Source organism: Erythranthe guttata, chromosome 8 (genome assembly GCF_056151865.1).
Source record: "Erythranthe guttata isolate IM_541 chromosome 8, IM_541, whole genome shotgun sequence".
In the NCBI taxonomy this organism is placed as follows: Eukaryota; Viridiplantae; Streptophyta; class Magnoliopsida; order Lamiales; family Phrymaceae; genus Erythranthe; species Erythranthe guttata.
Genome location: NC_142540.1, coordinates 18,465,089 through 18,492,182, shown reverse-complemented (window position 1 = coordinate 18,492,182; position 27,094 = coordinate 18,465,089). Strand labels below are relative to the sequence as shown.

General features: G+C 37.2%; 4 protein-coding genes across 5 annotated transcripts; 3 read left to right on the top strand and 1 right to left on the bottom strand.

Moving 5' to 3' along the window:
- Window positions 1-725: 725 nt before the first annotated feature.
- Window positions 726-9,139, top strand: LOC105962101 (enhancer of mRNA-decapping protein 4). Of its 2 annotated transcripts, XM_088822191.1 has the most exons (13): window positions 726-898; window positions 1,430-2,428; window positions 2,625-2,674; window positions 2,753-2,909; window positions 2,999-3,217; window positions 4,697-4,825; window positions 5,010-6,599; window positions 6,972-7,331; window positions 7,413-7,532; window positions 7,907-8,077; window positions 8,168-8,332; window positions 8,418-8,543; window positions 8,630-9,139. In XM_088822191.1, the coding sequence occupies exons 2-13, from the start codon at window positions 1,550-1,552 to the stop codon at window positions 8,936-8,938; spliced, it is 4,275 nt and encodes a 1,424-aa protein (XP_088678317.1). In that variant the 5' UTR covers window positions 726-898; window positions 1,430-1,549; the 3' UTR covers window positions 8,939-9,139. The 2 variants fall into 2 exon arrangements, with proteins under 2 accessions (XP_088678317.1, XP_012841837.2); XM_012986383.2 differs by lacking the exon at window positions 726-898 and having other exon boundaries at window positions 1,429-2,428.
- Window positions 9,140-9,752: 613 nt separating this feature from the next.
- On the top strand, window positions 9,753-18,032 carry VCS (Transducin/WD40 repeat-like superfamily protein). The gene is made up of 12 exons (XM_088822190.1): window positions 9,753-10,954; window positions 11,151-11,200; window positions 11,276-11,432; window positions 11,520-11,738; window positions 13,185-13,313; window positions 13,491-15,089; window positions 15,545-15,904; window positions 15,986-16,105; window positions 16,675-16,845; window positions 16,937-17,101; window positions 17,222-17,347; window positions 17,435-18,032. The coding sequence occupies exons 1-12, from the start codon at window positions 10,037-10,039 to the stop codon at window positions 17,741-17,743; spliced, it is 4,323 nt and encodes a 1,440-aa protein (XP_088678316.1). The 5' UTR covers window positions 9,753-10,036; the 3' UTR covers window positions 17,744-18,032.
- A 96-nt stretch (window positions 18,033-18,128) lies between these two features.
- Window positions 18,129-18,832, bottom strand: LOC105961879 (chaperone protein dnaJ 11, chloroplastic-like). Its single transcript, XM_012986142.2, has 2 exons — window positions 18,255-18,832; window positions 18,129-18,206 (listed from the first exon to the last, which is right to left on the bottom strand). The coding sequence occupies exon 1, from the start codon at window positions 18,763-18,765 to the stop codon at window positions 18,292-18,294; it is 474 nt and encodes a 157-aa protein (XP_012841596.2). The 5' UTR covers window positions 18,766-18,832; the 3' UTR covers window positions 18,129-18,206; window positions 18,255-18,291.
- Window positions 18,833-22,675: 3,843 nt separating this feature from the next.
- LOC105962103 (putative amino acid permease 7) lies at window positions 22,676-27,026 on the top strand. The gene is made up of 7 exons (XM_088822189.1): window positions 22,676-22,865; window positions 23,793-24,029; window positions 24,652-24,745; window positions 24,833-25,047; window positions 25,803-25,936; window positions 26,079-26,306; window positions 26,561-27,026. Exons 1-7 carry the CDS (start codon window positions 22,766-22,768, stop codon window positions 26,960-26,962), a joined length of 1,410 nt encoding a protein of 469 aa, XP_088678315.1. The 5' UTR covers window positions 22,676-22,765; the 3' UTR covers window positions 26,963-27,026.
- The last annotated feature ends 68 nt before the right edge of the window (window positions 27,027-27,094 follow it).

Here is a 27,094-nt window from a genome sequence, read left to right as displayed (position 1 = left end):
GCATTGTACTCAAACGTTGGAATTGAAGAGTTCCGATTCCCGGGCCGATCAAGATTCTTTCTTCAATCAAGTAACAGGGTTGTCGCAAGCTGGCCTTGTTTTATTGGCAAACGCCAAAAGGAACGCTATTTACGCCGTGCACTTGGATTCTATACGGTCCCAACCCAATATATACTTGCATTTACGAGTTTTTCGATCTTCAGTATTTAAAATTTAATTGTACATATATTTTTGTCGATAACATATTTAGTTATTTTCCGCCTTTTTGCATGTTATCACTTAGCCTTGGAGTCTAACATAATCGATCGGACTTTAAGTCTTCATATTTAATCTAGACTTCATGCTTATATTTTCGAATTCGGGTTCATAAAAAAATGTAATACAATGAAGCAAAATAATCATAATCAAAGAAGATGATATTTAATTGAAAAATAACATTAACTAGAAGAAAATGTACTATGTTTGAAAATCTATGAAGCTATTGTGCCTTACGGTACGAAAAGCCCAAGAATTTCGAAAGATTCGTGATCTACAACACCAAACTTTTCATATTCGCAAATAAAATACCGTAATCGAGATTCATAAGTTCCCACTGTACTGTGATCAATAAAAGTCCCACGGCAAATAGCAACCCCTATTTAGAGATGAAATTATAGGATTTATTATTTTAATGTTTACATGTCATATTTTTTAAATATATTGTCCGCTAATTAAAATATTATTATATTATATACAAGAAAAGGAGAAATAAAATGAAATGTTATATATAAATATTAATAGTTGTATTTCCCCAATAATCTCTCTTCACTAGCACCGAGTACACATCACCCACCTGGGCCGCTCCACTCCCAATTAGGGGTGTAAACGAGCCGAGCTCGAGCCGAGCTCGCCTTATTTCGTGAGCTCGAGCTCGAGCTCGCCAAGGCTCGGGCTCGAGCTCGAGCTCGAGGAGCCTATAAGTTTTAGCTCGAGCTCGAGCTCTTTGTGTTTCTAAGGAGCTCGAGCTCGCGCTCGAGCTCGTATACGAAACGAGCCCGAGCCCGAGCTCGAGCTCGAGCTCGGCACAACCAAAAATCCATCCATTAAATTTATTTTTTCAATTAAAAAAGTAATATTATTATTTTTTTATTTATTATTAATAATATCTATTATTATATATTATTAATATGTATTAAAAAATATAGAGAAAAGGTAAAGCTCGCGAGCCTGCTCGCGAGCTGTCGAACAACTGAAATGAAGCTCGAGCTCGACTCGTCGAAAAGCTCGGGCTCGTGAGCTCGAGCTAGAGCTCAATTTTTCGAGCTCGAGTACGAGCTTTTTTCGAGCAAGCTTCGAAAGCTCGCGAGCCGGCTCGTCTCATTTACACCCCTAGGTTAGAGTGAGAAAGTGTATAAATGTTAGAGAGAGAAAGTGGTGGAGGGATTGGGAGTCTAACCTATACATACACACACACTCTCGATTAACCGGAAAATCTGCGAGATCTCCAGCACCGATTACCATCTCCGAGGAGCTATTAACTGATTATTCGCCATTTCCGGCTGCGGCGGAGATGGCTTCCACCGGCAATCAAAATCCACCAGGCGGAGGTCCGTTCGACGTGCAGAAGCTGTTCAACACTTCTGCTGCCCCACCACCGCCCACCTCCACCGCCGCTTATAACCCTAATAATCCCCAGCACTTCATCGTCAATAATGTCGGTAACGCTGTTCCTAACCCTAATTTTGTTTCGTCTCCTTTCCCACTCCCTTCGGCTTCTTACCCTCCGCCCACCGGAAGCTCTGCCGGCGGCTCGTATGCCTATCCCCAACAGCCGCCTCCTTTCCATTACCATCCTCAAGTGTACGCCGCCTATGCCAATCATCCGCCGCCGCCGCACCACCAGGAAATCGATAACGCCCGGCTCCAGCCACAAGGGCAAGCACCTATGCCCCCACACTCCAATTTCCAAAATTCCCCTAACCCCCAAAACCCTAATAACCATGGGGCTCGTTTGATGGCATTGCTGAGTGCACCGGCTTCCACCCTTGAAATTATGCAGCAGCCAGCAATGCCTATGCCTCAGATCCATCCAACTTCATCCACTGGATCCGACTTATCAGTGCCACAGAATACGAACAACTTGCCATTGCAAAATACAGTGATGTCGCATCAGTCGCCTGTGATGCGGATGCCGAGCAGTAAGCCTCCCAAAGGGCGGCATCTGATCGGGGATCGTTTGGTTTACGACATTAACGTTAGGTTTCCGGGAGAGGTGCAGCCTCAGCTTGAGGTCACTCCCATTACTAAATACGCCTCTGATCCTGGACTTGTTGTGGGAAGGCAAATCGCAGTTAATAAAACTTATATATGTTACGGTCTCAAATTGGGCGCTATTCGGGTGCTCAATATCAACACTGCTTTGAGATCGTTGCTCAAGGGTCTAACTCAGGTATCAGCACTATTTGTAAATTGTTGTGTAGTTCATCGCTTTTAATATCCACTACCATCATTAATTTACAACCCAACTGATTGATATTTGATTTCATACTAGTGATTTCATAGCTAAAATCTTTTGTTTCTGTATATTTCAATTAACATTATAATGTAGCCTTGATATATCGATTGAATAATGTATTTTCTTCCAGAGAGTCACAGACATGGCTTTCTTTGCTGAGGATGTTCCCCTTTTGGCTAGGTAGCGCCTTTGTCATTTTTCTTATGGATGATATCAATCTTTTGGTTTCGCTTAGTTTACTAATTTGGTTGGATGCAGTGCAAGCGTGGATGGCCGGGTTTACGTCTGGAAGATTACAGAAGGACCGGATGAAGAAGACAAGCCTCAAATCAGTGGAAGGATCATGGTTGCTATTCAAATTACTGGAGAAGGGGAATTTGTTCACCCCAGAATCAGTTGGCATTGCCATAAACAAGTATAATATATTCAACTTTTGGTTTTTAGAATCTAAATTTTTATTTTACTCAGGTTTATTTTGGTTGACCATCTAATTTTGCTTAACAGGAAGTTCTTGTAGTTGCGATTGGGAGACGTGTTTTGAAGATTGATACTACAAAAGTTGGAAAAGGTGAAAAAATTTCAGCCGAGGAACCCCTTAAATGCCCCGTCGAAAAGTTGATTGATGGGGTCCAACTTGTGGGCAGCCACGACGGAGAAGTTACTGACTTGTCTATGTGCCAGTGGATGACCACCCGTTTGGTGTCTGCTTCTGTAGATGGAACGGTTAGTTAATAAATTTTCATCATATCTCCGTATAGGGCCTGTTTTATTTTAGTTAATTTTTTCCTAAACACTGATAGGAGCAAGTTGATGATGTGTAGAGTTACTATATTTTTACTAGGGCAACATATTTAATTTGCTAATTGACAAAAAAAGGCTAGGCTGGTTAACTCTTGAAAAAGAAATCAGTAGACAGACCCCTGAAGTAATGATAATAAACAAAGGAAAGAATGTCCTAGTTACTGAAATTTAAGTACGCAATGAAGTCGTTACGTGACTAGAATTATGCCATAAAAGAACTACAGTATATAACTGACCAGTCTCCAACATAGGAGCATACCATGGATCCTCATTCAGAATGAAATGTGAAAGAAAAGCAATTTGAGCAGTTGACTGTCCAGGGGAAGACATATTGACTTTTGGACGGTGTATCTTCCTTGTGAAAATGTCCATTGACTGCTTATTGAGAAAGTCAATGTTAGTTGAGAAAGATTAAGGGATTGAGTAGTTTGGCTTGTGTGGTCAGGATATACAGATTAGTGTTTAAGAATTGTCAATTTTAAGAACCTCGACCTGAAATTTGTGACTGCTGCATATTATTTTTTGTAAGCCTGTTACCTTGTTAATATCGTTAATATCCATATTCTTATATCTGCAATTGCTCGCCTTTTCAATATATGTCTTCCAGTCAGAATGACATCTATAATGCCTTCCATTTCTGTAAATGAAGTGCTGCCAAACTCCTTTTGTATGTTCTAAGATGTAAGATATCTACTGCACATTCCAGTTCCTGTGCCTTGGTGACTTTATTTTCTATATTAACTTGAATAGATTTTAGCTAGAAAACTTTTTTTTTCTTTTGGTGAATGATAAGTGAATAAGCTGTTCGTTTTGGTTGTCTAGTGAAGCGTTTTAGGGTTATGGATTGAGATTGTCTTTACTAGAATATGTGATGTACCAAGAGGAAAATGCACTGTCGAACGTTATATGTATATGAATGTGTTTGTGGAGCATGAGTTGAAATTGAGAATAAAATTTAAAATATAACCGAGTATAGCCTAAGAAATCATTCAGATGCACCGATTAAGACATACTTAAATTGTCAGTTTCTTTCGACTCCCACCAGTGAAGTAACAATTTTGGAAGTGTTAAGGCCGTAATCAACCCATCATACGAAATATCACCAAAATACAACAAAATTTGTGTTTCGGTGTGATTTCGTCGAAATCATCTCCACCCCACTACACCAAATTGTAAACCAAATGAATATTTTTTACTTGATCTTTTGGTACCAACAGGGTTGGCAAGATTTTAAATTGATTAAATAATTTGAACCTAGAGGACGGACTCGCATTTAAAGTTGGAACCGAAAAATACTCATTCTGGAGGTGTTTGTGATCCTTGCTGATATTATCTACAGTTGTTCTTAAAGAATCTTCTAGTATGTGTGAGCTCTCTCTTGACTTATGTTTGCAATTGCAGATAAAGATTTGGGAAGATCGGAAGTCACAACCTATTGCAGTGCTGCGGCCACATGATGGCCAACCTGTTTATTCATCCGCTTTTTTGGCTGCTCCTCATCGCCCTGATCATATCATACTTATCACAGGGGTACATACATTATGAGTTTTTCAACGTTAATGTAATATCTTTTATAGAGTTGTCTTAAGTGTTAACTACAAATATGTCTTGGCCAAAGGAGCTGTTTGACATCACTTCCACTTAAGAAGGTTTTCTGATTGCTGGCTTTTCAATTATTGTACTACTGCACTCAATTTTATAAGGACATTTTCAGGGGCCACTGAATCGGGAAATGAAAATCTGGGTATCGACAAGTGAAGAAGGCTGGTTGCTTCCTAGTGACGCTGAATCATGGCATTGTACTCAAACATTGGAATTGAGGAGTTCAGAGGTTCGGGTTGAAGATGCTTTCTTCAATCAAGTAATAGCATTGTCACAAGCTGGTCTTCTTTTATTGGCAAATGCCAAAAGGAATGCTATTTATGCGGTGCACTTGGAATATGGTCCTAACCCTGCAGCCACCCGCATGGATTACATAGCTGAATTTACTGTGACTATACCAATACTGAGTTTTACAGGGACAAGTGAGTCACTGCCTCATGGTGAACAAGTTGTTCAGGTATATTGTGTCCAGACGCAGGCAATTCAGCAGTATGCTTTAGACTTGTCACAGTGTTTGCCACCCCCAATAGAAAATGCCGTAAATGAGAAATTAGACTCTGTTGTGTCGCTGGATGCTGCTAGTGCTGAAGGGCGCTCTGATGTGGACCCCTCTAGTGGTAAACAAGCGGCTATATTTATATCTAATTCAGCACCCAAAGTATCAATAAATGAAAGTGGCTTTGAGAGTGCATCTACTGTCAGATACCCAATTAACCCTGCTCTTGAGTCGCCCGTGCCACAGGAGTTTGCTTCCTCAAGTACAGACTCCAAACTAGTTCCTTTGTCTGAGGTTGCTAATAATAAGGACATTTCTTCTGCTACTTCTACTGGATTTCCTTTGAGCCCTAGGTTGTCAAAAACACTTTCTGGCTTTAGGAGTCCATTGAGCAGCTTTGATCATGGTCCTTCAGTTAATGAATATTCAGTTGACAGACAAATGGATGCTGTTCATACAAACACATCTGATGTTGCTTCAGTGGACGATGGTTCAAGGAATGATGACCATAAACTTTCTCAAGATGATTCCACAGGCGTCAATCAACCAATTAAATTCAAACACCCCACTCATTTGGTAACTCCTTCTGAAATATTGATGGCCAATTCAACCTCCGAAGTTAGCCATGGTAATGAGGGCAAAAGTGATGTTGAACTAAATATTCAAGATGTGGTAATTAACAATGATACAAGGAATGTCGAGGTTGAGGTACAAGTTGTGGGTGAAACAAGATGTAGTGAAAATAAGGACATTGGTCCTCAAGAAGAACTTGAGACTTATGTTTCAGAAAACAAGGAAAAATCATTTTTCTCACAAGCATCTGATCTCGGAATCGAGGTGGCTCGAGAATCTCGTGCCTTGTTGCATGAAACTTATACCATTGAGGAAGCTCGGGAGTTTAATGAGACTGGTGAACCTGAAACAATTGCTCAATCGTCAACTGTAGAAAAAGTCAACGATTCTTTAAAGGATGTTTCTGGAAAAGTTATTGAGTCACCAAGTCCTTTGCCATCTCAACAGCAGCCTGCACCCAATGCAAAAGGGAAAAAACAGAAGGGAAAGAATGCTCAAGGATCAGGCTCATCTTCACCGGCACCCATCACTTTGAATGCAACAGATTCGTCTAACGAACCAGGTGTCAGCTCTAGTAATTCTGTAGAAAGTGTGTTCCCGCAACTATTTTCCATGCAACAGATGTTGAATCAGGTGATTTTTATCCTTTCGGTTGAGAACTTACACTGATTTTTATCCTTTCTTCATATTTGTTATATCAGTGGTGTTGACTTACATGATCTATAATAACCTCTAGCTTATGTGTTGGGCATTTTAATCTTGTTTTTGAACTCAACTAATTCTCTATCTCTATCTTAAATATCTGTATTATTTCTTGAGTAGTAGTAGACTTGTAGTCTTGCCTACTATCGACTTGAATATTATGACAATATTTGGTTAGTAGCCAAGGCTCAGCGCTTGTCGGAGCTATTCGCCATCTGTAGTGAATTCTCCATTGCAGTTGGATTTGTTTTTGATAAACAATTGCATCACACTCGATCATGTGTCATGTGTGTTCTTTTGCAGGTTGTATCTATGCAAAAAGAAATGCAGAAGCAGATGGCAACAACAATTGCTGACCCAGTTACCAAAGAAAGCAAAAGGCTCGAGGCAGCTTTGGGAAAGAGTATGGAGAAATCTGTCAAAGCCAATGCTGATGCTTTGTGGGCTCGAATTCAAGAAGAAAATGCAAAACAGGACAAGGCCGCACGTGAACGTATGCAACAATTAACAAATACGATTAGCAATTGCTTAAACAAAGATTTACCGGCAATCATAGAGAAAACTGTCAAAAGAGAACTTGCCGCTGTGGTGCAATCTGTGACACGGGCTATTATTCCCAATATTGAGAAAACAATATCCACTTCCATTACAGAGAGCTTCCAGGTTAGCATATTCAACTGTCTTTGTTTGTGTGCCACATATTAATCTAAGCTGTGCCTGATCTTACCCGATTTATATGAACAGAAAGGGGTAGGTGATAAAGCTGTAAATCAACTGGAGAAGTCTGTCAACTCTAAACTTGAAGCCACTGTTGCTAGGCAGATCCAAGCTCAATTTCAAACTTCTGGCAAGCAAGCTCTTCAGGTACAGTTCAAGAGATATATTTTTTTTTCGTTTAGGGGTGGTCGTAACTCGTAATGAAACTTTAGTGTAGTTAAAGTACTTTATATGAAGATATTACGTCCATTACATTTTGATATTTGCTGCGAGTCGAAAGAATGAAATCACTATTTGCCAGCATGAATATGTGGAAAGCTAAACTCACATTTGCTTTTGCCAAGATTTCCTGCAAATCTTTCTAATGTACTTTTGTGCACTTCACACGATCTTTATAATTGAGTTTCTATGCTTGGATGTTTGTTTATCAACTTGTTAGTACCTACATCACTCCCTCCCTCCTATATAATAGCCTGCCTATATGATATACTATTGAATATTAAATTTAATTTGTTATGCAGGAAACACTGAAATCTAGTTTGGAAGTTTCTGTGGTTCCAGCATTTGAGATGTCATGCAGGGCTATGTTTGAGCAAGTTGATGCCACATTTCAGAAAGGCATGGTTGAACATACAGCCGCATCTCAGCAACAATTCGAGGCCTCACATTCTCCATTGGCAATTGCGTTAAGGGTATAAATATCATTACAATGTTACGCTAATGTTTCTTTTAATCGCTACTTCAAGGACAAACTTAAACTAATTGAAGCTTAATTATCTTAGGATGCTGTAAATTCGGCTTCATCAATGACTCAAACTTTAAACAGTGAGATTCTCGACGGTCAAAGAAAATTGGTAGCCCTTGCTGTCGCAGGAGCAAATTCTAAAGCAACAAACCCGTTGGTTAGTCAACTGACTAACGGTCCATTGGGTTCTCTCCACGACAAGGTTTGCTCTTGTTTATTTGGATTTCATTGGGAGTGACATCAATCTTGAAAAATATTAATTCTGATATAATATCTCATTTTTGTAGGTTGAGGTACCCCTTGATCCTACGAAAGAGCTATCTAGGCTGACAGCTGAGCGTAAATACGAAGAGGCTTTCACTACCGCTCTGCAAAGGAGTGATGTTAATATAGTATCATGGTTATGCACTCAGGTATGTTTTTTCACCAACCATCTTAATTAATAAGTCAAATCCATGTTTTTAATTTTTCTTGAATAAATTTTTTGAACTTAAACCAGGTCGATTTACCCGGAATTCTGTCGATGAATCCACTACCTGTGAGCCAAGGTGTACTTCTCTCTCTTCTACAACAGTTGGCTTGTGACATCATCAAAGAAACACCTCGGAAGCTGACGTGGATGAGAGAGGTTCTTTCTGCTATAAATCCGACGGACCCACTTATCGTTGTCCACGTACGTCCAATCTTTGAGCAAGTGTATCAAATACTGCACAACCACCGAACACTTCCGACAGTCAGCGGTGCAGAAATTTCCAATATCCGGTTGATAATGCATGTCATCAATTCCATGCTAATGACCTCTAAATGATTTTATCCCAATCCTGTTTTATTTGATCGAGGTCTTCAACGTTGACTTTGTAAGGGTTGTACAGAATTCTAGGGAAGAAAAAGAACTGTGTAGAGTTTTGTTTAATGTCTTATTTTTTACATATGGCCTGCAAATGTCTACAGATTTGGATAATACTCCTGTTGATATGCAATTTTGCATCTTTGTGCGCTTTTTCACACATATCAAGCAATTTGATTACTTTGCCTATTTAGGAAAAAATCCTTTTCTTTCCCCATAATTACATCCACCCCTTTGCGATATGTGTGTAGACTGACTTCTTACATTATTAACAACCTTTAGTAGGGGTGGATGTAAGGAATTTTTTCGTAATTATAATTCTTTAATTGTATGGGCAATACATATCTATGCATATATATACTTGCATTTATGAGTTTCTCTCCACTTTCTAAAAATAATTGCACCTATCGTTTATATTTAACGATAAGATCTTTAGTCATTCTCCGTGCGTTATCGCTTAGATTTGGAGTCTTAACATAATCGATCGACACTTCGGGTCTTCGTATTTAATCTAGTCTTCAAGCCTATATTTTAGAATTCGTGCTCATTAAAAAATGTAATACAATGAAGCTAATCATAATCAAAGAATCATAATCAAAGAAGATAGGTACTTAACTGAAAAATTAATATTATGTTCTACCAAATGCATTTTCAATCACATAGTTGCTAACTTACCCTATAAATAAAAGTAGCATAAACAGTCAATTAAATAAATTCATAATCAAGTACGATTCAGATCCATAGTATATATAGTTTTATATCACTTTGTTTTGTTAACAAGAAATTTAATTAAAAAATTGAATAATAATATTAATTAATAAAATAATAATAATAAAAAAAAAGACTTTCTCCCAACTCCCAATAATCGTCCGTCACTACCACCGGTCACCGAGTACACACTCTCCACCTGGGCCGATTACATACACTGTAAACACACACACACACACACACACACAGTCAGCTTTCGATTAACGGTCAAATCTTCGAGATCTGCCTCACCGGAAGCAATCTCCGACGAGCTAGTAACGGATTATTTGCCATTTCCGGGTTGCGGTGGAGATGGCTTCCCCTGCCAATCAGAATCCACCAGGCGGAGGTCAATTCGACGTGCAGAGGTTGTTCAGCCCTTCCACTCATCCATCACCACCGCCGCCTACCTCCGTTCCTCCTTCTAACCCTAATAATCCCCAGCACTTCATCGTCAATAATATTAGCAACGCTCTGCCTAACCCTAATTTCGTTTCGTCTCCTTTCCCACCCCCTTCGGCTTCTTACCCTCCGCCCACCGTCTCCTCCGGCGGCGCGTTTGTCTACCCCCATCAACCGTCGCCTTTCCACTACCAACCTCAAGTGTACACCGCGTATTCCAATTCTCCGCCGCCGCCGCCGCCCCACCATGAAATCGACAACGCGCAGCCTCAGAGGTCCATGTCTTATCCTACGCCCACTCTCCAGCCCCAAGGGCAAGCACCTATGCCTCAGCACTCTAATTTCCAGAATTCCCCTAATCCCCAAAACCCTAATAACCATGGTGCTCGTTTGATGGCGTTGCTGAGTGCACCTGCTTCCACCCTTGAAATTATGCAGCAGCCCGCCATGCCTATGCCCCAGATCCATCCAACCTCATCTACTGGATCTGACTTATCGGTGCCACAGAATATGAACAACTTGCCGTTACAAAATACAGTGATGTCGCACCAGTCGCCTGTGATGCGGATGCCGAGCAGTAAGCCTCCAAAAGGGCGGCATCTGATTGGGGATCGTTTGGTTTACGACATTAATGTTAGGTTTCCGGGAGAGGTGCAGCCTCAGCTTGAGGTGACTCCCATTACAAAATATGCCTCTGATCCCGGACTTGTTGTGGGAAGGCAAATCGCAGTCAATAAAACTTATATATGTTACGGTCTCAAATTGGGTGCAATACGTGTGCTCAATATCAACACTGCTTTGAGATCGTTGCTCAAGGGTCTAACTCAGGTATCAACACTATTTGTAAATTGCTGTGTAGTTCATCTTTTTTCATATCCACTGGAATTGTTAATTTACAAATCAACTGATTGATATTTGATTTTATACTAGTGAGTTCATAGCTAAATCTTTTTGTTTCTGCATAGTTCAAATGACATTATGACATAGCCTTGATTTATTGATTGAATAATGTATTTTCTTCCAGAGAGTAACAGACATGGCTTTCTTTGCTGAGGATGTTCCCCTTTTGGCTAGGTAGCCCTTTGTCATTTTTTTGGGTGATATTCATATTTTGGTTCGGTCTTAGTTTACTAATTTGCTTGGATACAGTGCAAGCGTGGATGGCCGGGTTTATGTCTGGAAGATTACTGAAGGTCCGGATGAAGAAGACAAGCCTCAAATTAGTGGAAGGATCATTGTTGCGATTCAAATTACTGGAGAAGGGAAATCTGTTCACCCCAGAATTTGTTGGCATTGCCATAAACAAGTATAATATATTCAATTTTTTGGTTTTAGAAACTGAATTTTATTTTACTTGGGTTTTTTTTGTTGACCATCTAATTTGGCTTAACAGGAAGTTCTTGTAGTTGCGATTGGGAGACGTGTTTTGAAGATTGATACTACAAAAGTTGGAAAAGGTGAAAAAATTTCAGCCGAGGAACCCCTTAAATGCCCCATCGAGAAGTTGATTGACGGGGTCCAACTTGTGGGCAGCCACGACGGAGAAGTTACTGACTTGTCTATGTGCCAGTGGATGACCACCCGTTTGGTATCTGCATCAGTAGATGGCACGGTTAGTCAATAAATTTTCCTCATACTTCCATATATGGCCTGTTCTATTTCAGTTAATATCTTCCTGAACACTAATAGGAGCAAGTTGATGATGTGTAGAGTTATCTACATGCAACATAATGAAGTTTCTAATTGACAAAAAAGGGCTAGGCTGGTTAACTTTTGAAATGAAACCAGTAAACCGAAACCTGAAGTAGTGATAAATAATTAAATAGCGAAGGGAAGACTGTTCCAGTTACTGAACTATGCCTTTAAGAGATACAGTCTTCTGTATGACTGACCATTTTCCAACCCATGAGCATAGCATAGATCCTTTTAGAATGATATGTGAAAGAAAAACATCTTAAACAGACTAGTGTTTAAGAGTAGGACTGGCTTGTCGGGGGTGGGGGGGGGGTGGGGTGGATGATGACGAGATACAGACTACTGTCTAAGAATTGTAAATTCTAAGTTCCTGGACCTGGAATATTTTATCTACGTCTTTTATCATGTTAATATCCACAATTCTAAATCTGCAAGTACTCACTTTTTCGATATCTGTCTTTCTGTCATAATGAATTATCTTTAATGCCTTCTATTTCTGTATACAAAGTGCTGCTATATTGATTCTCAATTCCTTTTGTATATGTTACCTTACTTCATTTTCTATATTAAATTAGACTAGTAAGTTGTAAGATGTAAGATATTGCTATTGCACATACCAGTTTACGGAAGTTAGTTTCAATTTCCGCATTTTGTGTTTTGGTTACTTTATTTTCTATAAGAACTTGAATATGTTTTAGTTAGAAAATGTTTTTCTTTTAGTAAATGGTAAGTGAATGTGCGGTTCATTGTGGTTTGAGTGGTGAAGTTATTTAGGCGAATGTATTAAGAATGCTTTATTAGACAATGCTATGTATTGGTAGGAAAATGCATTGTAGAACGTTATATGTATTTGGATTTGTTTGCGGAGAATGAGTTTAGAGTCAAATTGAACTTCAAACTATAATCGAACATAGTCTAAGAATTCATTCAGATGTACTGACCGAGGTATACTTAGTTTGTCGGTTACTTTCGACTCCCACCAGATAATTAATAATTGGAAGATGTTAAGACCGCGTGCAGCCATAATACCAAATATCACCAAAATACACAATGTTCTGGCGTAATTTTGCTAAAATCATCTCAACCTTCTCCACCATATTTTAAACCAAATGCATATTTTGCTCTCACTTTATCTTTTGGAGCTAACAGCATTTCCAAGATTAGTCCCGGCTCACACATGTAAAATGAATTTTTAGTTTATCGAGGAAAATTGCTGATACTGGAGGTGTTTGTGATTCTTGCTGATATTGAAACGACCCAATAACACATGCTTACTTCCAACATTTAACTATCTAGCTGTGAACAGTTTTTCTTATACACCATACCAGTCCAATTATGAACCTTCTTTTTGTTGAGATTGCAGATAAAGATTTGGGAAGATCGGAAGTCACAGCCTATTGCAGTTCTCCGGCCACATGATGGCCATCCTGTTAATTCTGCCGCTTTTCTGGCTGCTCCTCATCGCCCGGATCACATTATACTTATCACTGGGGTACATACATTATGAGTTTTTTTAATGTTAATACCTTTTAAAGAATTGTCCTTGAGTTTAAACTATAAATTTGTCTTGCCCACAGGGGCTGTTTGACGCTACTTCTGTTTAAGAAAGTTTTCTTGTTGATGGCTTTGGTTTCAATTACTGTACTCAATTCTTAAAGGATATTTTCAGGGGCCACTGAATCGGGAAGTGAAAATCTGGGTATCGACAAGTGAAGAAGGCTGGTTGCTTCCTAGTGATGCTGAATCATGGCATTGTACTCAAACATTGGAATTAAGGAGTTCAGAGGTTCGGGCTGAAGATGCTTTCTTCAATCAAGTAATAGCATTGTCACAAGCTGGTCTTCTTTTATTGGCAAATGCCAAAAGGAATGCTATTTATGCTGTGCACTTGGAATATGGTCCTAACCCTGCAGCTACCCGCATGGATTACATAGCTGAATTTACTGTCACTATGCCAATACTAAGTTTTACAGGGACAAGTGAGTTACTACCTCATGGCGAACAAGTTGTTCAGGTATATTGCGTCCAGACGCAGGCTATTCAGCAGTATGCTTTGGACTTGTCACAGTGTCTGCCACCCCCAATGGAAAATACCGTACATGAGAAATTGGACTCTGTTGCGTCACTGGATGTTGCTAGTGCTGAAAGACTCTCTGATGTGGAGCCTTCTAGTGGTAAACAAGTTGATGTATCTATATCTAGTTCAGCTTCAGCACCCAAAGTATCAATCAACGAAAGTGGCTTTGAGAGTGCTTCTACTGTGAGATACCCAATTAACCCTGCTTCTCAGTCACCCTTGCCGCAGGAGTCTGCTTCCTCAAGTACAGACGCCAAACTAGTTCCTTTGTCTGAGGTTGCTATTAGTAGGGATATTTCTTCTGCTACTTCTCCTCGACTTCCTTTGAGCCCTAGGTTGTCAAAAACACTTTCTGGCTTTAGGAGTCTTTCAATTAATGACCGTGGTTCAGAGCAAAAAAATGTTGAGTATTCAGTTGACAGACAAATGGATGCTGTTCATTCAAACGTATCTGATGTTGCTTCATTGGAGGATGATTCAAGGAATGGTGACAATAAACTTTCTCAAGATGATTCCATAGCAGTCAATCAACCAATTAAGTTCAAACACCCCACCCATTTGGTAACTCCTTCTGAAATACTGATGGCCAATTCAACCTCTGAAGTTAGCCATGGTAATGAGGCCAAAAGTGATGTTGAACTAAATATTCAAGATGTGGTAATTAACAATGATACAAGGAATGTTGAGGTTGAGGTACAGGTTGTGGGTGAAACACGATTTAGTCAAAATAACGACGTTGGTCCTCGAGAAGACCTTGAGACTTACGTCTCAGAAAACAAGGAGAAAATATTTTTCTCTCAAGCATCCGATCTCGGAATTGAGATGGCTCGAGAAAGTCGCGCCTTATTGCCTGAAACTTATACCATTGAGGAAGTTATGGAGTTTAATGGGACTGGTGAAACAGAAACAATTGCTCAATCGTCATCTGTAGAAGAAATCAACGATTCTTCAAAGGATGTTTCTGGAAAGGTTATTGATTCACCAACTCCTATGCCAGCTCAACAACAGCCTGCACCAAATGCAAAAGGGAAAAAACAGAAGGGAAAGAATCCTCAAGCACCAGACTCATCTTCACCATCACGCAGTGCTTTCAATTCAACAGATTCTTCTAACGAACCAGCTGTCAGCTCTAGTAATCCTGTAGAAAGTGTGTCCCCACAACTAGTTTCCATGCAACAGATGCTGAATCAGGTGATTTTTATCCTTTTGGCTGAGATAATTACATGCTTAGGGAATATATAGATCATTTCGCCATTCTTCATTCCCGGTCTTTCAGATCTGTTATATGCTTTCTGTTCAAAGAAAAGTTCCTTAGTCTTGCAAACTGTGATATTTTCTCCAATTTTGTTTTATCAGAAAATGTTGGCTTACATGATCTATAGAAACCTCTAGCTTGTGTAAATATATTAACTTTTTGTTTTTGAAGTCAACTGATTCTCTATCTCTATCTTAAATTTCTGTATAGTTCCTTGAGTAGTTGTAGACTTGTACTTTTGTCTACTATCTCCTTGAACAGAACTGTCAATATTTGGTTTAGGAGCCAAAGCTCAGCACTTGTAGAATCTTGTTGACATTTATAGAGAATTCTTCGTTGGATTTTTTCTATATTTCATCTCACCTAATCTGTGTCATTTGTTCTTTTGCAGATTGTATCTGCGCAAAAAGAAATGCAGAAGCAGATGGCAACAACAATTGCTGACCCAGTTACCAAAGAAAGCAAAAGGCTCGAGGCAGCTTTGGGAAAGAGTATGGAGAAAGCTGTCAAAGCCAATGCTGATGCTTTGTGGGCTAGAATTCAAGAAGAAAATGCAAAACAGGACAAGGCAGTACGTGAACGTATGCAACAATTAACAAATACGATTACCAATTGCTTAAACAAAGATTTACCGGCAATCATAGAGAAAACTGTCAAAAGAGAACTTGCCGCTGTGGTGCAATCTGTGACACGGGCTATTATTCCCAATATTGAGAAAACAATATCCACTTCCATTACAGAGAGCTTCCAGGTTAGCATATTCAACTGTCTTTGTTTGTGTGCCACATATTAATCTAAGCTGTGCCTGATCTTACCCGATTTATATGAACAGAAAGGGGTAGGTGATAAAGCTGTAAATCAACTGGAGAAGTCTGTCAACTCTAAACTTGAAGCCACTGTTGCTAGGCAGATCCAAGCTCAATTTCAAACTTCTGGCAAGCAAGCTCTTCAGGTACAATTCGAGATTTTTTTTTTTTGGGGTGGTGTGGGTGTGGGTTAGTAGAACTTGATTGTTTTTTTAAAACTAATATGAAGAGATTATGTTCGATCCATTATTACCAAACGGTTCCGGTAAACTAATTTTATTGCAGCGAAATGTATGCTAGTACAAGCTATGCTCTAAAAGTCTTACGGTTCCTCCTTGAAATACGCGAGCACATAGAATAATAATTGCTGGCTTCAGTTTATTTTTCTGCATGATGTGTAATGATGTTGATATCACCCTTTTTTCTGAAAAGAGTTGTGTTTTTTTGGGCTTCCCAATACGGATTCTAGCCTAGGGGAGAAAAGTAATCAGTGGATTGTTGAAATTTGATATTTACTGCGAGTAGATTATTGAACGATATTTCTAATGGTACTTTTGGGCACTTACCACGATCTTGGTTATTGAACTTGTATGTTTGGAGGCCTTTTTTTCAACTTGTTAGTGTCTAACCTCGTTCCTTCCCTCGTTTTATATCTTGTCGGCTTAACCTGCGTATTTATTATACTATTGAATATAAAATTTAATTTGTTATGCAGGAAACATTGAAATCTAGTTTGGAAGCTTCCGTCGTTCCAGCATTTGAGATGTCATGCAGGGCTATGTTTGAGCAAGTTGATGCCACATTTCAGAAAGGGATGGTTGAACATACAACGTCATCTCAGCAACAATTCGAGGCCTCACATTCTCCTTTGGCAATTGCTTTAAGGGTATTAATAATCAGTACAAAATTATGCTAATGTTTCTTTTAATTGCTACTTCAAGGACAAACTTAAACTAATTGAAGCTTAATTATCTTAGGATGCTGTAAATTCGGCTTCATCAATGACTCAAACTTTAAACAGTGAGATACTCGATGGTCAAAGAAAATTGGTAGCTCTTGCTGTTGCAGGAGCAAATTCTAAAGCAACAAACCCGTTGGTTAGTCAACTGACTAACGGTCCTTTGGGTTCTCTCCACGATAAGGTTTGCTGTTTTGTCTTTGCACTTAATTTAAACCGACGTACCAATCTTCAAAAGTAGACACTTATCACTGCTATCATAATTCATAGCTGTTAATTCTGATGAATATTCTTATTTTTTAAGGTCGAGGTACCACTTGATCCAACAAAAGAGCTATCTAGACTGATAGCTGAACGAAAATACGAGGAGGCTTTCACAACTGCCCTGCAAAGGAGCGATGTTAATATAGTATCCTGGTTATGCACTCAGGTATAATGTTAATATACACATCTATGGATTTTGTGTTCTTTTTATAACCCCCAAACTAATGTTTATTTAAAAAAAATCTTAAACCAGGTTGATTTACCCGGAATTCTGTCGATGAATCCACTACCTGTGAGCCAAGGTGTGCTACTATCTCTTCTACAACAGTTGGCATGTGACATCATCAAAGAAACACCTCGGAAGCTGACGTGGATGAGAGAGGTTCTTTCTGCTATAAATCCGACGGACCCACTTATTGTTGTGCACGTACGTCCAATCTTCGAGCAAGTCTATCAAATACTGCACAACCACAGAACACTTCCGACAGTCAGCGGTGCAGAAATTTCCAATATTCGGTTGATAATGCATGTCATCAATTCCATGCTAATGACCTCTAAGTGATTTTATCCAATCCTGTTTGATTTGATGAAGGTCTTCAATGTTGACTTTGTAAGGTTTTGTACATAATTCTATGGATGCTTAGAACAAAACATTGTGTAGAGTTTGCGTTGGTTTTCGCTTTCGGTTTTTTTTTTTTTTTTTAATTGGTTTTCGTTATTTCGTTTATCGATGCTACTAGTGTTTTGATGGAGATTAAGGACTTCAGGAATTTATTTTCTAATTTTTGTAGTTGAAAAAGTTTTGAAAATGTACATATTTGTCTTTTCATTAAAAAATATAATATCATAAATTAGTGTATCTTTATTTATTTATTTATTTAATTTATTTATTTAAGTGGCAATGGTAAGTTTAGTTTATTTTATTTATATATTTGTATGAACATTAATGAAATATAAAAATAAACTTCTCTTCATTGAAGTTTTCCGACTAATGGAAAACATTAAATTCTGTACACTAATTTTCCCTCAATTAAAAAAATCAAAAGGAAAAAAGAAAAAGAGAGAAAGGAGACGGAAGAACTATCCTATACAATTGACGTAGAAATTACGTCACCAGCACTGATCCGTTTCCCACCGCCGGGTCGGGTAGGACCTCCCTCTACCCGGACTCTGAAACCCGGACAAACCGGCGGCAACATTCCACCGCCGTTTCGAGTTCAAGTTCAAGTTACAGTCGTACACAGCTCTCGCATCCGGATCCGACAGCGTGGCGTAGGCGTCGCGGATCTCGATGAAATCTCGTCCGTCCGCCGCCGCCGCCGCCGTAGCAATCGAAGATTCAATAAACCGCGATTTCGCGTCGGGGTGGTGCACCTTGGCGAGCGTGCGGTACGCCGCCTTGATCTCCACCTGCGACGCGCCGCGCTCGACTCGGAGGACCTCGTACAGGCACCTGTTGTCGATGCCGGCGGCGTGCGGCGCCACCTCGGCCACGACGGACCTTCCAAGGCGACGGTGGCGGGACCAGGGCCGTGGCCGGAAGGCTAAACATGGCTGAGAAGCGAGGGTTAGGGTTCCCAGCATTGAATTGTGTACTGCGCAGATATTTTTTGGACGATGGAATTTTTGCAGAGAGAAAATGAAGAAATTTTGGGGGTTTATATGAAAGTCAGCAAAACCGGAGGGAATGAAAGTGGTGGGCCCCACTCGGAGGGTGGGGGAGTGGGGACAGCTTACTTTATGTGGCAAAGTTATGTGTGTGTGTTTTAAGGGTGAATTACTATGTGCTGACATGGCACATTGGATCACTTTAATTCGCTGGAAACCCCTCTGCTTCTAGAAGGTAATCTAAATTAAAATTTTATTATTTTTATATTATTGAAAAAATAAATAGATTGATTGAGTTTAACATTATTTGAAAATTCAGTTAAATCTCTATAAATATAAATTGATACACGCGGCGAGTTTGGACTATGAAAATTTCTATTAATTTAATGATATTAAATTTTCGAGTTAATAATTCAACACGTTATCATCGAGGTTGGGATTCATATAAATTATTATTTCAATATCTAATTAAGAACCTTTTGGATAATGAGATTAATTAGTATTATATATGAGATATTATTTGTTGCCAACTTGTTATTATTTATAATCATGAACTGCTTCCAACTTTTTTTACTTTATAGGTTGGGTGCTGCATATAATAGAAAAAGATATAAACTTTTTTTTTTTACATGTATTATCAATTTTTAATTATAAAATATTGATAATATGTAGTACTAATATATATATATATATATATATATATATATATATATATATATATATATATATATATATATATATATATATATATATATATATATATATATATATATATATATATATATATATATATATATATATATATATATATATATATATATATATATATATCAGGTTAAAATAAGTTGTCCATAAGTTATTTTCAACGAATAGATTACTTAACATGATTGATTAGTAGTTTACTAGTTATGGCAATTGTATCCAATTGAACATTATTAGAAATTCTTCAATCCTACTCCTCAAATATATTTCTTATATATATCCTAAAATTCTCTTAAAAAAACTAACCTACAAAACAACCAATCATGACATGAATGAAAAGGAGAGATCTCCAATATTTATAATAATTTATCGACTGTATGATCGAGACAAGACTAAGAGATGTGATAAATGTCGTTTCAGTGTTAATAATATTATTTCACCTTCAAACGTGTTTTTAACTATTTCCAATGCTTAAATTGGCAAAATTCAAAATGTGAATTTTATAATTATTTGAGTTAGCTTTCTAGTCCAACTCGAATCACCAAAATCGAACGTTGTTGAGAAAGATATGCATGAATCAATGAACACTGCCCATAAATTCGTTGTTTTGAGTTATTGTTGCATAACTTTGTCACCCAACATCTAATTTCACTGATTCAAGTTGGATTAAAAACTCATTTAAGGACCTAGAATTTCCGTATTTTGAGTATTGCCAAAATCGGACTACAAAAAAGTCAAAACTCCATTCAAAGTTAAAACGTTATTATTAAAATCAAAACGACATCTAACATTTCAGCAAGACTCTATTTATTTATGGCGATTGTAAATTTCACCGTCATGTGTCATGTGATAACTCAATAGACACAAAATTATGTGACAAAGTATTTATATTGTGGGCCTTATTTAAAAATTAAAAAAAAAACAAAAAAAAATTAAATTAGGAGTATTTATTGGGCCAATTTGGAGTGCCACCTAAGCCCATTTAATGAAGCCATAATAATTTATTTCTCACGTGTGAAGAGTTTCTAGAAGGAAGAGAGTGAATACGTCACATGCCAATTGCCACGTGCCAACCACTATCCCCGATCCCCATCGGGTGTTTGTTAATGACAAGGTCTGACGAGTGGCACGTGCCAAGGATTCTAGAAGACCAATTATTATTATTATTATTAATTATTATTATTATTATTATTATTATTATTATTATTATTATTATTAATTTTATTCATTTATCATTTCTTTACATTTTTACATCAATATTTAAAAGGGTTACAAGCATTTTGTCACCTGAACTTTGCCCGTTTTTGCACTTTGCCACCTTAACTAAAAAAAGTTGCAAGCGCACACCCAAACTCAGTTTTTTGACGCACATAACCACATAAGGGGAATATTCCGGCGAATATTCTCATTTTTCAACTCACGCGCGATGCACATGCGAATGTACAAGGGTTTTTTCGTCTTTTCACCTGAAAATATCATAAGATGGTGAAATTGAAATTATTTGGACTCAATTGAACTTAATTTGAAACTTTCACAAATTCGAAATTAATTGAACCTTTGTGGCTTCATCTTCCATGGAATCAAAACACCCACCAAAAAAATCTCCAATAAAGATATGAAGAAGAACAACAACATCAATCTGCTGAAATTCGCCATGGATGAGAGAGACGAAAAACCCAACTACGGAAGCGATTGAATCGGATTGAATCTGCTGAAATACCGCATGTACCACCGTTCTTCCTCATCGTCGAGTTACCTTTTCACGACATGCGAACCGATTTCGGCGCTTTCCCACGAATTGTCGGGGCCCAAATCGAAGACTAAACCCCTAGAGAGCGACGAATTTGAAGGAAGTGGTGGAATTGAAGTGGGCGTGGGCGTGGATACTTGAATTGGGAAGTGCCCCGCTGCTCCAATAATTCTTATTTGTTGTCTCTTTGTTGGCACTTATGCTCATCAACAGGCGTTTGAGGAATTCTCCAACGGCAGCCCCCCGCGGCCCCGCCGGAATTCTCCAATGGCAGCGCCCTTTTGTTCACCGGGACCAGGCGGTGGGTGTTTTGATCCCATGGAATATGAAGCCACAAGCTTCAATTAATTTTGAATTTACGAAAGTTTCAAATTAAGTTCAATTGAGTCCTTGGTACTTTCAATTTCACCCTCTGATGACATTTTCAAGTAAAAAGACGAAAAATCCCTTGTACTTTCGCATTTGCATCGCGCGTGCGCTGGAAAATTAGAAGATTCGCCGGAATATTCCCTTTAGGTGGTTATGTGCGTCAAAAAACTGAGTTTGGGTGTGCATTTGCAACTTTTATTAGTTAAGGTGGTAAAGTGCAAAAATGGCCAAAGTTCAGATGGCGAAATGCTATTAACCCTTAAAATAAACAATATAAATTCATTATTGGCGGTATGTTAAAACTTAAAACTACATGTGATAAAAGTGAACTTATATAAATTCGAATAAACAATATTCATTATTGCATTATAGAGTACAGTGTCAAAATTATCAAACTTGTATTGTAGCACGCTTTCAAGGTGTGGGCAAGAAACAAAGATACACACACAAAGCTGGAAAATTTCTATTGTCGACTCATATTTGAGTAAAATTTGATTTGTGTACGTAAACAAAATAATTGACATTAATTTTTTTTTAATAAGAATAATAATAAGTTGGAGAAGGTAGATGAAAATTATTATATCATGTTCAAAGTTAGGGCAAAAGTATATTTTCCATCAAAAACTAACGAGCCACTAATCGAAAAATGGATAAGAGGGTGTTACATACAAAAAAGTTAAACGTTTGAGGTGTGCTTGTCAAAAGACTAAAATCCAGGGGCGGTGAATGCAAATTACCCTTTTTGTATTTGATACGGGAATTCAATGTAACAACCTAACTCTTTTTGTTTTGGGTAAGTTATTGAATGAAGCCATTCATTTTGACCTAATTTTAACCGAGGGACAAATTTGTATTTCTCATAAAAGAAGTTAACAAATAGATGTAGGGGTGTAAATGCCAAAATATCAAATATTTGGGGTATGATTTCTAAATAACTAAAATCCAGAGGAGATGAATACAAATTACTCTCTGAAAACAATTATTGGCCATGATCTCATTGGGACTAGCACCCTCTCTCTCTCTGTATCTCTCTCTCTCTCTATATATATTTTATATATATACACAACTTATGTATGTATTTTCTTGATCACTATGTAGTTAGATATAGGGCACAATAATCAATATTTAAATTAAATTAAAATAAAGAAATAGTAAATGGAGAGTAACAACAATAGTCTTTGCTCTGTGGAGGAAGTGAACAAGGTTGCCACTCTTGAGATATCCACTCATTCTCACCACCTTCTTAAAAGATCAGGTAATATATATATATATATATATATATATATATATATATATATATATATATAATTCCTCTCAAATTAAAATTAATTAATTAATTAATTTTCCATTTTCACAAATCCTATTTTAGTAAATATTTAAAGGAAAATTTGCACTAATATTATATTTATTTTATTGTGTAGTTCTTTTAGAAAGGGGTTTCGTGCAAAAAATAAATAATAATAGTGAAAGGGGTGGGTTCTTATGCAAGTTTTTATTCTTTAATAAATTGAAAAATTAAATAAGAATTAATTTATAAATCTATAACTCGAATTTGTTTGAAAACCAAGCACAGTCACTAAGGTGGTGTTTGCAAATGATTATTTAAAAACAGAAGTTAGTGATTGTGAGTTAAATCAGTTTTAAGTGCTTATTTCTAACAGTTGAGAGTTTTTGCAAATATTTCGAGAAATGAACTTAAATAGAAAAAGTAGGGTTAGTGGTGCTTTTAAAAAATAGTTTAAAGCAGATTATTTTAAGAGAAACAAAAGCAAAAGTTGATTTTGCAAACACCTGAAAACATATTATAAGCAAAAAAAGCTTATAATCACTTTTAAAAAGCATTTACAAACACCACCTAAATAAATTATAATTTGTTGTGTGGATTTTTCTGAAGATTGGCTGGTGACTTGGTTCGGTGAATTGGATAGGAAAAATTATAATTTTAGTCCTTTAAGTTGTTCTATTTTGTGATTTAGTCCTCTAAATTATTCTATTTCAATTTAGCACAATAACTTTGCAAATTCAGCATTATTGGTCCTATTTCACTCAAAAATTATAAATGGTGTTTATTACATGATTTAAATGGGCGCTTAAAAATTATAAATAGGACGAAAAGTGTTAAAATTGCAAAATAAAGGACTAAAATGACAATATTCCCAAAATTGGGGGGTTATTATGACAGGGACAATATGGACAGGGATAGCGCATATAATAACAGGAGTTATAGGGGCGGGTGTATTATCTCTTGCATGGAGCACGGCCCAATTAGGATGGATTGCGGGCCCGTTAGCTATACTTGTATTTGCCGCCATTACTCAACTTTCCATTCTTCTTCTTTGCGACTGCTATCGCTCTCCGGATCCTGCACGTGGCCCGACCCGGAACCCGTCCTTTATTCAGGCTGTCAACTTTTACTTGGGTCTCTCTCTCTCTCTCTCTCTCTCTCTCTCTCTCTCTCTCTCTCTCTCTCTCTCTCTCTCTCTCTCTCTCTCTCTCTCTCTCTCTCTCTCTCTCTCTCTCTCTCTCATTAAGTGATTACACATTACCTAACATGAATTATGGATTTAATGCAATTTTTTCTTGACACGTGCATGTGGATTTTAAATTTTTAATTACATTGTTTACTGGGAGAACTTATGAAGTATCCAGGGGTGGAAATTGGAACAAAAAATTTCGATTATGTAACATAATTCTTCATCCGAATTTTAAAATTGACGTTTCGTTTTTTTTTTTTAGTTTGTAATTGGAGTATGAGATTCTGATTTCTGATCTGATTTTAATTTCCAAAAATTCCATTTTTTTCATATCACAACTATTACGTATTTTACATTTTAGGTTGTCAAAATTGGAATTTTCCGAACTCCGTCGATCCCGATTCGATAATTTCTGATTTCGGAACAATTTTTTTCATTTTAATTTTCAAACTTGATTCCCGCCCTTTTTTAATAGAATTGGAATTTTTTCGAAAATGCTAATACTGATTCGATACGTTCGATTTGTACTCCTAAAAGTACGACATGGTTGATTCTATATAATTTCAGGGAAGACGAAACAGAGAATATGCGCAATATTCGTGCTGGAGAGCTTCTACGGAGGTGGAATTGCATACACTATCGTGACATCCTCCTCCGTCAAGTAAGCTTCCAAAAAAATAATATTGTAATTCGGTTCAATTTGGACTAGAAAATCTAATAGTAAGAAAAGATAAATTAAATTACGCAGAGCAATCCTACGGTCAAATTGTTACCACGAAGAAGGGCACGATGGTAATTGCAAATACGGAGACAACGTATTTATGGTGATATTTGGGTTAGTTCAAATTATAGTGTCACAAATACCAGATTTTCACAACATGGCTTGGCTCTCTATTATTGCTGCAATTATGTCATTCTCCTATGCTTTCATCGGGTTCGGGCTGGGCTTTGCTACTGTAATTGGTAAGCCCGAATCTATCTCTATCATATATTTCTTAATATATAATACATGTTTATTAGTGCTTTAATTACACTGTTTGCTAATTTTTTTGACATACTAAAATTAGTGTCCCGCTTTACGTATTTCGGTCTCGTTTGATACGTTTAACTACGATTATAGTAGAAGCCGGTCAACTTTGATACGTTCACTAGCGGAGCCAGAAATTTAAGTTCAGAGGCCCGGCCCGTTAATGCTATTGTACACAATTTCTTTTACATTTATATATAAATTGACAGAGATTTGAGAAAATGTTATGGGGGTCATGGCCCCTCCTGATCGTACGCTGGCTCCGCCATCGAATATAGTGTCAAAGTTTAAGCCAAAACTTAAATTTTGCTATCTAATAAAAGTAGTAGTAATTGATGTCATATCTCAGTGAAATTAATTATGTAGGTTGTAACTTGTGACTGAAAATGAAAAGAAAAAAGACGATTTTATCCGTAAAATACTCGAATTAGGGCATGATTGTTAATTTAGTGATTTTTTTATATATAACATTTAATTACACTCCAAATTAATTCGATCGATATATCCCAATGGAGTTCTTAAATTTGCAAACGAATGAAGAAAAATATATATATATTTTTTTACGTAATATATATATATATATATATATATATATATATATATATATATATATATATATATATATATATATATATATATATATATATAAATCCAATCTTATTAAAAATTAATTAATTTTCGGGTTTTGCAGAAAACGGAGAGATTAAAGGAAGCACTGGAGGCAATGCAGCACACACTTCAGCTCAGAAAATGTGGCTAGTTTTTCAAGCACTTGGAGACATTGCCTTTTCATATCCATACACACAAATCGTCCTCGAAATTCAGGTAGTGTTCGATAACTTCGAAAATTAAAAAAAAAAAAAAATCGATCAATAAATAAATAAAAATATATTAATAATAATAATAATAATAATATATTAACATTTTTTTAATATATATATATTTTTTTTATGGTATATACTGAAAGGACACGCTGAAGTCACCTCCACCGGAAAACGAAACAATGAAGAAGGCAACAATAGCTTCAATGCTCATCACAACTTTCTTCTACCTCTGCTGTGGATGCTTCGGTTACGCAGCGTTCGGGTCCCACACACCGGGGAATCTTTTGACCGGGTTCGGATTCTACGAGCCCTATTGGCTCGTAGATTTCGCAAATGCTTGCATCATTCTACACCTTGTTGGCGGATATCAGGTTTTCGCTATTTTTTTTAATAAATAAATAATTTACTATTATTTTTAGGGTTTATTGCCATTAGTACTCCTTTGTTATATCGAACTGCTAAAAGACTAACCATATCATTTAATTAGCAAAAACATGGGTAGTCATTAGAAACTCGATATAATACAAGGGTACTAATTGCAATAAACTCATTACTATTTTTTTATTGTTATTTCCCCCCAAAAAAATTCAATAAGCTAACCACATATATACAACTTGCTTTTCAGGTATATAGTCAGCCATTATTTGCATATGTAGAAAAATGGTTTGCTGAGAAATTCCCGGAGAGTAAATTCATCAACAAATTCCACAAAATCGAGCTCCCGTTAATCCCGATTTTTCGTATAAATTTGTTTCGGTTATTTTTTCGAACGGCTTATGTTGTATCAACGACGGGAGTAGCTATGATCGTCCCTTACTTCAACCAAGTTCTCGGAGTATTGGGTGCACTGAATTTTTGGCCTATTGCGATATATTTCCCTGTCGAAATGTATTTGGTGCAATCCAAAACGGGACCATGGACAAGAAAGTGGATTTTTCTTCGAGTTTTTAGTATGTTTTGTTTAGTTTTGTCGCTTGTTGCGCTGATTGGATCTGTTGAAGGATTAATAAGAGTAAAATTTAGCTAAGGGTTTTTTTTTTTAAGTAAATTGTAAGTTAGTAAAGTCAATAAAACTATTGCTTATTATGATTTACGCATGCTTCTAGAAATTAATAAATATGTAATGATTCTAGGAGAAAAAACATAGAAAACACTGAAA

Coding starts and splice junctions, on each gene's coding strand:
- LOC105962101 (XM_088822191.1), top strand. CDS start 1,550: ATGGCTTCCACCGGCAATCAAAATCCACCAGGCGGAGGTCCGTTCGAC. Junction 2,910..2,998: donor GTTGGCATTGCCATAAACAA/GTATAATATATT, acceptor TTTGCTTAACAG/GAAGTTCTTGTAGTTGCGAT. Junction 8,544..8,629: donor TATCATGGTTATGCACTCAG/GTATGTTTTTTC, acceptor AACTTAAACCAG/GTCGATTTACCCGGAATTCT.
- VCS (XM_088822190.1), top strand. CDS start 10,037: ATGGCTTCCCCTGCCAATCAGAATCCACCAGGCGGAGGTCAATTCGAC. Junction 11,201..11,275: donor GATGTTCCCCTTTTGGCTAG/GTAGCCCTTTGT, acceptor GCTTGGATACAG/TGCAAGCGTGGATGGCCGGG. Junction 15,090..15,544: donor TGCAACAGATGCTGAATCAG/GTGATTTTTATC, acceptor GTTCTTTTGCAG/ATTGTATCTGCGCAAAAAGA.
- LOC105961879 (XM_012986142.2), bottom strand. CDS start 18,765: ATGCTGGGAACCCTAACCCTCGCTTCTCAGCCATGTTTAGCCTTCCGG.
- LOC105962103 (XM_088822189.1), top strand. CDS start 22,766: ATGGAGAGTAACAACAATAGTCTTTGCTCTGTGGAGGAAGTGAACAAG. Junction 22,866..23,792: donor CCACCTTCTTAAAAGATCAG/GTAATATATATA, acceptor TTATTATGACAG/GGACAATATGGACAGGGATA. Junction 25,937..26,078: donor AAATCGTCCTCGAAATTCAG/GTAGTGTTCGAT, acceptor ATATACTGAAAG/GACACGCTGAAGTCACCTCC.